The sequence below is a fragment of the Danio rerio genome, chromosome 6 (assembly GCF_049306965.1).
Source record: "Danio rerio strain Tuebingen ecotype United States chromosome 6, GRCz12tu, whole genome shotgun sequence".
NCBI lineage: Eukaryota > Metazoa > Chordata > Actinopteri > Cypriniformes > Danionidae > Danio > Danio rerio.
In genome coordinates, this window is record NC_133181.1 from 1791757 (window position 1) to 1805000 (window position 13244).

At 36.1% G+C, this 13244-nt stretch overlaps 1 protein-coding gene across 4 annotated transcripts in view; it reads left to right on the forward strand.

Moving 5' to 3' along the window:
• The first annotated feature begins 984 nt into the window (after window positions 1-984).
• The window catches only part of acvr2ab (activin A receptor type 2Ab), a 40010-nt gene continuing 27750 nt past the window's right edge, over window positions 985-13244 (forward strand). For all 4 annotated transcript variants that reach the window (XR_012407501.1, XR_012407502.1, XM_073953488.1 and 1 more), the window contains exon 1: window positions 985-1728. Coding sequence is in view for 2 of the 4 variants with exons in the window: in XM_073953488.1 (XP_073809589.1) it covers window positions 1674-1728 (55 nt within the window). In the remaining 2 variants the exon portion in view is untranslated. The remainder of the gene's footprint in view (window positions 1729-13244) is intronic.

Consider the following 13244-nt stretch of genomic DNA (forward strand, 5'->3'; position numbering starts at 1 on the left):
TGCTCCACGTGTCCAGTTGAGGTTTTTTCAGCATGAGTAAGTTCTAAAGAATTAGTAATAAACATCATTAGCATAACGCGTCTGTATTTATAGTGTTTTATAATTATGAATTGTCAATGTAAGTGTGTGTGTTTTGAAACGCTCAGGAGCGCTTTCGCAACACAACTGAACTGATGCCTTATTTTTTCCCACCTGACAAGTCCCAGGTCACCTGATCACCCTGGAATCTGATTGGTGAGAGTTATTTTTAGGCGTATTTCAATTGGACACTTCAGCTGTCCATATTAACGAGGCGTCTGTTTGGGGGCGGGACTTATCGTAATACGAGCTGGCGCTTGCTTACGTCCCTCAGTCCATTTGAGCTGTCAATCAAAAGCCTGTTTTCAAGGGTTTCTCTTAGAAAGTGAGCGAGTAGAATGGTAGCAACCGACTTTAAATTATATTGAAATTTAATTTCTAATATTTCGTCTTCCACTATTTGTATTTTTAATTTAATCCCTATATGTTTGTTTTTACCTTATCATAATTGTTCATATTGCTACAGAAGGCAGACTGCGCTATCATCTGATATCTGTTACTTATCTCACCAAAGCGAAAGGTGGACCAATCACTGTCATTTGTGATTATTTTCAAAGGCTTTGTAATATGTAATTTCACACAGATAACAGTATGTCGATTTTAATGTGTATCATCACCCTACAATTACAATTACAATTAGCACATATAGTAAATCAAAACGTGTAGTTCTCATTTGTCCACAAAAACCGCCAAAACTAATCAATGAAACCAAATGGAGAACCGCCATTTTGGGCCACAGAGCGCTTCCTACTGGACACAAAACTCTGAAAAACACGCCACATGGAAACGATCGCTGTTCCTGATGGAGAGTAAAAGAGGAAAGGAGGAGGAGGAGGAGTGGATGAACAGGGGAGGAGGAGTGGTGGAGGAGAGGGAAAAAAACCAAAACACTCCGCGCTGATCGCCATGTTGTGTTAAGGACTCACGGGAGGAGATCTGGAGGCTTCGCTACAGCGCTAAAACACACCGAAAAACTCCAGAAACCGCCCGTTTTGCCACTGATCCAGGATTATCCGGCGGAAAAGCGCGTTTTTGAGGATTTTACACAAGAATAGAGTTCATCCGACACGACAAAACACAACGCTTTTAATCGATTTAGATGCTGTTGCTACATTTCGGTGCTCGATTGGATCTATATTCGCGTTTTCCGGAATTAAAATCACAACTTTGAGAAAATAAACCTTCATATTTGTCCAAATCATCGTCGGAGAAGCTGAGGATCGTATCAGGATGTGTTTAAACCCGAGTCCATCATGATTTGGGATTTTATGTGTTGATAAACTCGCCCAGAGTGATCGATACTGATCGATATTAGCTCATAAGTGTATTGGAGACTGTCCAGCACAGTTTGCTCTCTGATTCAGTATGACTGTATTAATGTTTGATATTTCACCTATGCAGACAGAAACACAGGCACTGAGGATTTGTCAAATCTCTCCAACACTAAACCTCTCTTGCAGACTTACACATTGATCCGGACCTGTTTGCTCACAAATAAATGCTTTTGGCAATATTAAAACATTAATTTTCGAGGGAGCGGATTATCGGCTTGGGTGTTGCTGGGATTTATCGCTGTACAAGAATCTGCACTGAAAATGAGGACAGACACCAAACTGGCCTTGGCCATATTCCTCGTGTCCTGTTCATCAGGTGGGTACACATTTCTGTCTTGTGTAACTGTATGTTGGAAAATACACACTGTACACACACATACTGTACACACACACACACGTCTGACCCCAGCATTGGTCAAGGATTGTGTGTAGCACGCTTTCTCAGGCTGTATCGGATTAATTTAAAGCTTTTGCAGTGACACAAGGAGCTGCCTGTTACGTGTGTGTGTTTGTGTGTGTGTGTGTGTGTCTCAGGAGTGTACTGATGAATATTTGTTGGTGTTGCACTGAAGGTTTTGGTCAGAGGTCTGGTGGGATTGTGCAGGACTCAAACAAAGATCTCACTGTATACACAGTTTAAATACCTCAGCATGAATATTCAATAAGGTTTTTTTTTAAGTGTTTTGACTTGATATTTATTTTTTTATATTTACTTGATATTTAATGTAATTTAAAGATCCCAGATTGTTTATAGATTTACTTCATTTTAATTCATTTGTTGGGCCACGCTTAAAGTACACACACTAATACAATTAATTGCATCCAAAATAAAAGTTTTTGACAAGTGTGTGTAGACTGTGCATGCATTTTGTATATATATATAAATACAGGCATGCCATGCATATATTAGAAAAAAATGTTTATGTTTAGAAATAAAATATACAGTATATGATACAAATCATACATAAATGTAAATATCTGTTACAAAACTGTTTTGTTTATATATATATATATATATATATATATATATATATATATATATATATATATATATATATATATATATGTGTTTAACACACACACCCACATAGCATTGTCACGATACCCTTAATTTAGGCCATGATACTATACCAGTTGAAGTATCACAATACCAAGTAGTATCACTATACTGTTATAATTCATAACTCAAATCTATGAAATAAAGCAAATTGTCACAAATGCTATATTTTATATGTTCTAATACTTCAATTTAATTTATAATTCCCTTATTAAAAACCTATTATTGGACAGACATTCTATTTTATTTGTATATACTGGGACTGTTTTGTTGTTATTGCAATACAGCTGAAGTCAGAATTATTAGCCCCCGTTAGATGTATTTTTATGTTTTGAAATATTTCCCAAATGACGTTTAACAGAGCAAAATTTTCACAGTATGTCTGATAATATTTGTTCTGGAGAAAGTCTTATTTGTTTTATTTCAGCCAGAATAAAAACTGTTTTTATTTTTTAAACACCATTTTAAGGACAAAATTATTAGCCCTAGTCTACAGAACAAACCATCTGTATACTATACAATAACTTGAAGTGTCTTAAAGGATATCTTGTAAAATATTATTTACTGTCATCATGCCAAAGATAAAAAAAAATCAGTTATTAGAAATACATTTTAAAACTATTATGTTTACAAATGTGCTGACCAACAAAAAATGCATTAAAATTAACATAAAAATTATACCAAACAAAATTCATTACAAGAAGAGATTTTTGTCAACCGAATATGAAGCGAAAAAATTGTGAGCTGTTATCACAGAGAGGGCGCGCGTAATAATAACACATAATATTGTTATCGGTGTTGTGCCATATATTTGTTTTTACCATACCTTTATTTTACATCTACAGAATCGACAGAAAATCGTGATCTTTATTTATGCAAAAAAATCGAGATTCTCATTTTAGCCAGAATCGTGCAGCTCTAATATATATATATATATATATATATATATATATATATATATATATATATATATATATATATATATATATATACAGTTGAGGTCAGAATTATTAGCGCCCCTGTTTATTTTTTTTACCAATTTCTGTTTTCTTTGCCATGATGACAGTAAATAATATTTTACTAGATATTCTTCAAGACACTTCTATACAGCTTAAAGTGACATTTAAAGGCTTAACTAGGTTAATTAAGTTAATTAGGCAGGTTAGGGTAATTAGGCAAGTTATTGTATAATAATGGTTTGTTCTGTAGACTATCGAAAACAAATATTAAAGGGGCTGATAAACTTGTCCTTAAAATGGTGTTTAAAAAATTTTAAACTGCTTTTATTCTGGCCAAAATAAAGCAAATAAGACTTTCTCCTGAAGAAAAAATTATTATCAGACATACTTATAACATTTCCTGAATCTGTTAAACATTATTTGGGAAATATTTAAAAAAAAAAAGAAAAAATTCAAAGGGGGCTAATATTTCTGACTCCAACTATATATATATATATATATATATATATATATATATATATATATATATATATATATATATATATATATATATATATGTAAGGCCTTAACATAAGCCATGCTATGTTTATTTAATAAAAAATATCTTAAATCATGCTTTTGCAGTTTAGATTGTCTGCTTTCTGTTTGAGTGTATTGTGAAACTCTAAATTAATGCTGTAAAGCTGAATTTCCAGAATAACGTCTACTACAGCCATCAGTGTCAAGTTGCCACTTGTGCTCTTTGCATAATTTGGATAATTGAAAAGGAGGAAGGAGTAAAAGGCATACCGGGAACAAAAAAAACTTTAATTAACTCGTCTTAATGGATTAAAATTGTTAAAAGAGCAGAGCTGCACATGTTGACCCCATAGCTTAACAGTTGTGCTGCTGATGCGTTTTCATTGCGATTAAAAATTGTGTTATTCAGAATTGTTTGAACTGAAAGTTTTAAGTGTGGCATTTACTCGAAATAGAAATGTTTTTCTTTTGAGTTAATGTGATTAGAGGTATTAATTATGTTTTTTAAATCCTTTACGTACCCTAAACTACTGTATGCCTTGAGCATTTTTAATGATTTATAAAGATCTTTAGTTCTAGAGAGGGGAGTAATATGCATTTGATTTGATGTGAAATTTGATGAACAGCCCATCAAAATCAAGACACATTTGTGAAATTAAAGTGCATAGCATCTTAAATTGTTTGATAAGAATACTTTTTTTAGGCATCCGCTATATAAGCTCATCTTGGTGTTTCCATCAACAGTTTTTTATGCGGATATCAATATATGTGCATAAAAATAGGTGGATGGAAATAGCTATTGTCTCTCTTGTGTAAAGGTTTTCCAAATGAGTTTGCCTAAAAAAAAATACAGTGAATATGTTGTGTTATCAGCCAGGAAAACATCTTTGTCATGAAAAAAAGAGGTTTTCCTCAAATATTGTGATTTTTTTAAAGATTATTTAAGTTTGAGGAGTTTCATTGGTTAACCACTGAACTGAAGAGGTTTAGTGTTTGCTCCTAACTAAATGAAATATGTGTCACAAATCACACGCGCATGAACAAATCTATGCCATTTTATAGTGTAAGTAGTGTATTCACACTGAAAAGATCTTTAAATACCCGGATTAGGCCTGCATGGTCCTGGAAAAATATATTAAAATAAACAGGTTAAACAAATGTTTCAGATCTTATTAATTCTAATTCAGACACAAAAAAAAATATTCCGACTCTGTTTGGCTGTTGTCATTTTCCTCATTTGTCTTGACTCCGCCCATTAGTGCTTATTTTCAGCCAGCTCCAGCCAATAGCAGAAAAGCAGCTATTGGGGAAGTGGGAATAAAGATAGTAAGCCCCCATCTGATGGATAAAATTTAGATAAATAACCAATGCGTAAAGTAAATTTTATTTATCACACGTCTGTGATGCGTATATCGCATATACTATTAATGCGTTAATGATAGTTGTGCGACATATTGTGCAGCCTTAACCCGAATTCAAATAAAAGTGTGGAATTTTGAACACTTCATGCACTCAAAAGTCTCAGCTTTACGTAGAGGAGCGGGAGGAGCTATAGATGAAGGGGAGGAGCTATTGGTGTAGAGGAGGGGCTATTGAAAGCTAAGTTTGGATTATTGTATTTATTTTAGTTTGCACTTGAAAAACTACTTTGTAAGCGATTATTCAGCCTCCTGATGGTGAATGCTTACTGTACTCATGACAGATATTTGATCATTTATTTGACTAATTTGGCAACTGTTGACTAAATTAAGTTGGCAGCAGTGTATGAGTGATTGAGAAAGTGTATACTAGCTGTGACTCATTTCTGAGGCTGCATCTTCCGAAAGATGCAGACTTCAAAGGCAAGTCCTTCGAAGTCCACACAGGCTGAACCGAGCGTTTTGAAATGAGACGATCAAGCCTACAGAGGACGGATCTCGTCACCTGGCAATCGTAACAGCTGCTGTTAATAAGCGCTGATGAAATTTGTAATGACTTTTTTTTTCAAAGTGATTTTAAAATGTATTTTAAGCGCTCTGAAGGCAAAAACAAGATATACAGAAGAGAGAGATATATTTCTTTTGATCCATGCATGTACACATGAACATGTAAACAGTCTATAAAATCACTCTGCCATAAGACATGTCATACTCTTTTTGGTTTGCATGTGTTTAGATATCCAAGTAAACCACATTTAAACCAGAGTTTTCTTTTAAAAACGTATTGCCGTCATCAGCTTGCAATGAATCTTGGGATGTTTGAGGCCGCGACAGATCCACAGGTTGTGTCCTTCATTACCTGGGAAGCGAAGGACACATTTTAAGACTGCGTTTGAAGGAATTTTTGAAATGAGACCGCCTACGTCTCACCACAATGACACAGCGCACTTCGAATGCATCCTCTGAAATGAGGCACAGCTAGTGAGAGAGTAAACGTCAAATTGGTAGACTTTCTGGTTTGTTATTGTTAATGTTGTTTCCTTTGAGAAGACACTAAACGTATACACTACAAAGTTGAGTGTAAAAGTGTGCAACTCTGAATAACCGTATCCTCCGAGAACCGGCCTGGCTTTGGTCAGATGTTTGTTCAGATTAGACACTAAACGAGATCTTTTTAAAGATCTGAACGCTTCATGCTCAAGGTTACAGTCAGTCTGTGATGCCAGAATAAGACTAATGCCATTAAAGACCAGTATGCTTTATCTGTCCTCTGCACTGGAGTTCGACTAGAGTTTTCAGACATGATTGTTCACTGGTTAACCGAACTTGTGTTTCGTTTGATTTTAAAGAACAAGTCATCGATTTTCTGGATAAACATCTAATGTGCAGATCATAACTTAGCTATGCTTTAATGTAAGAATTAACGACATAGTTTTCAATCAAAAAAGTGTGTTATAAATAAAGATATAGTCTCTAAAAGAAGAGTCGGCTCTCATCTTAACTCGTTATATTCTCACATTTTTGGCCTGCTACCGATATACATCAACATGATCGAATTAACTCATTTGCATAATCCCCTCCTCCTTGTGACACACAAACTTTCTGAAGCGTTCCTTTCAGGCGCAGAAAACCAATCAAGAGAGACTGGTCCAGTTGGCCAATTAGAGCAGAGTTGGCTTAAGCAAAAGAGAGGGGTTAACACATCTTAAGCTCTTAATTTATTCCAAAATCATAATATTAAATGCAGGTTTCTGACCTAAACGAATTTAACGTGCTTTCAGGTACTCTCAACATAATATTAGGACACTTACCATTCATCATATGGTCTGCGTTTGTCATTAATCAATGCATAACCTTAGTTATTCAGCTGGTTTGTCTGCTTGTATGTTCTGCTGGTACTACAGTACAAATGCCTCTCGTATTTTATGTCATTGATGAATTGACTTTCTGACACATTCGAAGCATCGTTCAGTTTTGTTTCAAGCAGTCGGACATGGAAAACCTGTCTGACAACAGTTATTTTGGTGACATTAATTATATGCAGAAGCTGTCAGGTGCATCAGAAGTGACAGGTGTATTCTGGTACGTGCACAGTAAGTGTGTTTAACTCCGGCTCTCTCGCTCAAACAGCCCTGAAATAGGCCAAAGGTCTCCAGCAGCATCATCCTCTTTAACATAAGCCTGTAGGGCTCACTCAGACTTACGCCAAGGTTACAGCCGCCGAGCAAATCCCATCCACCAGCAAACCTCACGCACGGCTCTAAGAGCAGCTCACCGCCGATCAGAATCATTCTCCAGCGTCCACAAGCTGACATGTGTGTGTGTGCGTGCGTCTCTCACGTGCTCATTAATACATTTGTGTGTATATGTGTGCACGTGAGTGTATGCGTGTGTGTGAGTTAGTGAGTGTGTGAGAGTTGTTGGTGGTTGTGTTTCAGACAGATGTGCTTCTCTGTCCAGCCACTGCGGCTCCAACAAGTCCAGAGATGGGGACAGCAAAACTCTGAGAACGTTCGTCTGGCAGACGGAGGAGTTACAGCCTCTGAAAGCTTTTCATTTGATGAATCTGCTAAGAAACTGGAGAAGACAGACAGACATACAGACTGAGAGAAAGAGAGAGAGACTGTGTTGGAGAGAAACTGTGAAATATTTAAAACCCAAAGCGAGAGAGTAAATACCGGGAGCCGTGCTGTTTGCTGAACGTACATACGGGCCGGTAAAGCAAGTCTTAAAAAAAGTTTACTTTTAGTGTCAGTCAAGCTTTCTTGCACTAAAAAACTGTCATAAATTCATTTCTCATGGCTTTTTCCATCTTGACCCTTACAATGGAGCTGTTCAGCCATGACGTCAATTTGTCGGCAAACCCAGAAAACTAATTCGCCATGGTTTCCCTCAGGAATTTCCTTTGGGTTTCTGGAAGCACAGATTTCTGTTCTTCACTGAGCAAATTTAGGTTTATGGTTTACATTATGTGAAAAGACCTCTCGTTTAATCGAAATAAAGATTTTTAGATGTTCAGTATATTAGTCTTAAGGTTATCTATAATTTTATAAGCTCTAATAATCGCATTTAGAAGATCTAAACCTGATACAAACATCCAAAGCTTGCAGTTTGTCACTTCAGCCTAAATGCATCAATGATTTTTTTTTTTTTTCAAATCAACTCATACACTGAAAAAAATATTAATAAGATGATTCCTTGAATTTACTAAATGTTTTTACATTAAAGGACACTTTACACTGAAGTTGGGGCTGAAGAGATTGTCATAGCAGCGTCAGCCAATGAGATTCGGTCAGCAATAGGCCACTGTCTAGCTGGTGTATTTGCATTCAGCGATCTGATTGGCTGACGCTTCCCTCGGCGCTTGAAAAGTTAAGCTAGTTCTAACAACCTCTGAAGCGGCGCAGACGGATCCACAATGCAGTTCGGCAACGCCTGACGTCACCCATTCAAACCGTTGACGCTGACGCCCTGTGTAAATGGGGCGTAAGTGGTTGTAAACAATTAATTTGGGCTGAATTTAAATTAAGTTGTACATTTTCAGTTTCTCATCAAATCTTGTTGCTTTCATTTCATGGTGTACTGTCTCTTTAAACCAGCTGGTTTTGCTACTGTTCATTGTAAATAAAGGTTTAAAACAAATTAAACTGCAAAGGGATGATAAAGTCTCATTAGTAAATGTTAGTTAATGCATTAAAATCAACAGTTAGAAATTGCCATATTATAGTTATTTGTTAAAGAATTGTATTAGGGTTTTTTTCCATTTAATAAAGCGATTACAGTTTTTATGTTGTTAGATATTCGCTAAGAAATTAACAAATGCTTCTTATAATGTTCTTTACATAATTACATTGAACAGAATACAAATAACTATTCATGTAAGCTTCAATGCCATTGCCCAGATTAACTAAATATTATTTTTTTGAAAATAAATCTGCTATTAAGACTTCAAGCATTTGGCTCTGCAAAAACACCTGAAAAACAATGATCTGAATATTCTCAAAAGGCATACTATATTAATATATTTAGAAGTTCCCACGATATCTAATTGCATCTCTGTCTAATGTTTGTCGTCTTTTCTCATATTTATTTTCGTGTTGTCACTTTATGTACACTGGAAGCTTCTGTAGCCAAAACAAATTTCTTGTGTGTGTAAAGCACACTTGGCAACAAAACCGATTCTGATTCAGATCAGTATTGTGCTGTTCATTATCACAGTAGTTTGAGTTATTGATTATTGTCCTATGTCTATTTCTTTACATCTCTCAGTTCTGCCCTGTGCATCCTGGAAAGTCTAATCAAGTTAATGCTTCTAACTTGGCATTATATTAATATTTTTGACTCTCATGACAAATTGCTTGTGAAGTTCTCTGTTTGTAAGTCACTTGGATAAAAGCGTCTGCTTAATGAATAAATGTTGGGACAGCATTTCCCGAATGGCTTCTGCAGAGGGTGTGCAGTAGTGAGATTGAAATTCCAGTGCTAACTTACATTTAGACATTTAACAAATGCTTTTCTCCAATGCTCTAAAACTCAATGTATGTATATATATATATATATATATATATATATATATATATATATATATATATGAATGCATTGGTGTTTTGAGCACTGTACTGCAGATTACACTGAATAATTGTTGACTTAAATTAAATGAAAATCTGATTAAGATGTAGAAACAATGTGAAAAGTATGCTTATACATTACATGTTTAAGGATATTACTTAGCTGGCATAGCACTTATGGCACAGTCGACTCAATGCAGTGGAGGTTATTTAAGGTTATAAATGACCAATTACATATTTACCCTTTTGATTGTAAAACTATTGTTAGAAAACCTTAAATATCCCTAACCACGGACATATCCAACTAATTTGATTTGAACTATAAAACGAATTAAATCCAAGTGTCTGATGTTATCATAACTTTTGCAAGGTAAAATGTGTGAAATATTGTTCCGTTATTATTCAGAATAACAGATATTTATGTAAAAAAGAAAACGATATTTTGACCTAAAAGTGTCGTTTCTGCAGTGCTTCCTGTTGATATTGAGTTTAAAAATTAAATTTTTAGGTGAATTATACCTTATAAATACAGTATGTGACTCTTTTAACATCATTTGGTGGTGTCCATGTCGCTGAGCGACGTGTGTGAAACAATGAAAAGACTCGTGCAGCCGCCTTTGCTTCTCTCCTGAACTTGAAAATATGATTGGCAGAATCGTAGAAATGCTGGATTAAGATCATCTAGGGGTCGAATCGAGATCGCGATCTTTTTACGATTAATTGTGCAGCTCTACTTAACTGTGATGTTCCACTTTTGCACATAAAAATAATTAGCACCTTTGGATGGAAAAAGCTAATCATAAATGTGGCGTACACACAAAAACGGGTGGAAACATGTGTACGCAACTTATCACTCTAGATGGGTCCTATGACAAACAAACTCGGCGTGAGAAAGTAAACGTATTTAATTTTAAATGTTGACTTAATTGCACCACTTTAAAACATCAGGTGAGCCATAATCATTAATAAATAAATACAAATTGAATCTGCTGTACCTTCACTTTTTGTAAGGTTTCTACACAAAGGTTTCTAAATGAGCCTCATGATGCACTGATATAATGTTTTCATTGGATTAACTTTTTTAAGTAAGGTAAATGGTTGCAAACAATTTATACGGGCTGAATTTAAGCTAACAAGTTAAGTTGAGCATTTCTCAGAATTTGTAACTTCTGACCATATAAATTGTTTGCAACCAGTTACCTTAAAAAGTTAGTAAATCCAATGAATCTATTTTCTTCTGTGTATCTGCAGAAGATGAAGTGTGTTCTCTGCTGTTTTTGCTCTCCTCTGTATCCTCGGTTATTCCAGGAGCTTGTGATTCTCTGTGATTAGTGCTGATTTTACAGTATGCTCAGCGTCTGAGGCAGCGTATTGATTCTGTGTATTGGATTTGGCTCTCTGCGTGATTTCCTGCAGTAGCTCTTTTGGGTTTGAGAGGCTCCTCCTGCACTGGGCTTTGATTTACTCGTCTGTCCCAGCAGGCCTGGTGTCCGGCCTCATTAGCTCATTACTGAGAGCACCAGTTCTCCTTTCAGACCACAGTCACCGTCTGCAGATACAGCGCCCGCTGATTACAGCCAAACCATTCAATTCAAGTTATTCATATAACGCTTTAAGCCATTATTATCCTGACAAAGCAGCTTTATAGGAGGTGCACATTATTACAACATTACAGTCAGAATCGTAAAAGGAGTTGTGTATCGGTTAGACAGTATATAAATGGAGTTTAAGGTGCCTTATGTTCGTTTTTGACTCTTCTAAAGCACAACATAGCCATTAAATTTTTGCGGATATTTAAGAAACATGCTAAGTGAACATGTTTTATCTGAAAAGTAATGCTGAAGTCAGATATTCTGCTTTGAAAATGTGTGTCCTGTGCCGGAACATCTGTCTTTGTTTTGGTTTCAACCCGCCCACTGCCAGTTTAGCCAATTATATTTCAGCACGCCAGGTTGCCTTGTCGGAAACCTACGCATTTCATTCATTCATTCAATCAGTAAGGCTCTCGAAAGCATGCGTCCATGACCAAAATGTGACCTCCGGTGGACAGTAGCAGACTCCGAAATGAGATGCAGATTCAGAGTTCCACATGAGGTTATTAATTAGCAAATAATCTAAATATTCTGAACGTAAACATTAGACGATCATTGTACAATTTCTGTTGTTCAGCCTGCAAGCAATAGAAGCCGTTTCTATTGTATCACTTCTAGGTGTTGGTTAAAACAAAAATTCCTTTTAATTTGGAGAATATTTCTTCTATCGTGTGCCGTTGTTTTTATTTAGAGCATGATTCAAATAAGCCTTTAGGCTCGGTCGTCAGACTTGCTCCTGTTAGTCCGCAATCTGGCAACCTGCGCTTTGCAGTTGTTTTGCTCCAGAAATGCAATACTTACTTCAATCACTGGGTGTCAAACTTGCATACTGCACCTTTAACCTGCAGTATATAGGCCCAATCGCAATTCTGTTTTATAGCCCTTCGCCTACGCCTAGCAAGTGTTTTAATCCATTCATGAGGAAGTTGAGTTTTAAATGCTCAGCAAGAGTATTGACGCTAATCTTCTGTATGAACTAAAAACTTTCTGATAGAACGGCTTATTCTGTCAAGTCATTGGGAAAGGGTTTCAGAATTTAAAATATGTTTTCTAATTTTTTGCATGGGGTGACCAGCACTATGGCTGGTCCCGGCTGGGCCAGTTGGCATTTCTGTGTGGAGTTTGCATGTTCTCCCCGTGTTGGTGTGCACTATAGGGGAATTGATGAACTAAATTCGCCGTAATGATGTGTGTGAATGAGTTTGTATGGGTGTTTCCCAGTACTGTGTAGCGGCTGGAAGGGCATACACTCTATAAAACACATTCTGGAATAGCTGGTGGTTTTTGTAGTGGTTAATTGAGGTAGTGTTGTTAGCGAGATTTATCGCTTTTGTTTTTGTTTTCCTCAATGTTTCTTTGAAGAATATAACCGTAACACATTAACGTGTGAATATAACCAATCAGATGCCTGTTTGTAGAAAAAGTCTTATTATTCGCCACTTTTTTTTTACGTTTGTGGCTCTCGGTTGCTTGATTTGCAGTCTTGGTACTGGTGAAGTCAGAAGAAACTCTCATACCTCTTGGTTTGTAGTGTGGTCCTGAAAAATCTCAGTTTGAAGGGCTATATGGCCCTCCCCCTTACCTCTACGCCTCTTAATTAAACCGAATTGGGACAAGGGGTAAGGGTAGAATTGGGATTTGGCTAAAGTATCCTTTTAAAAAGGTGATGTCTACTAGGGCTGCACAATATATTGTTTCGGCATCAATATCGAAATCTGC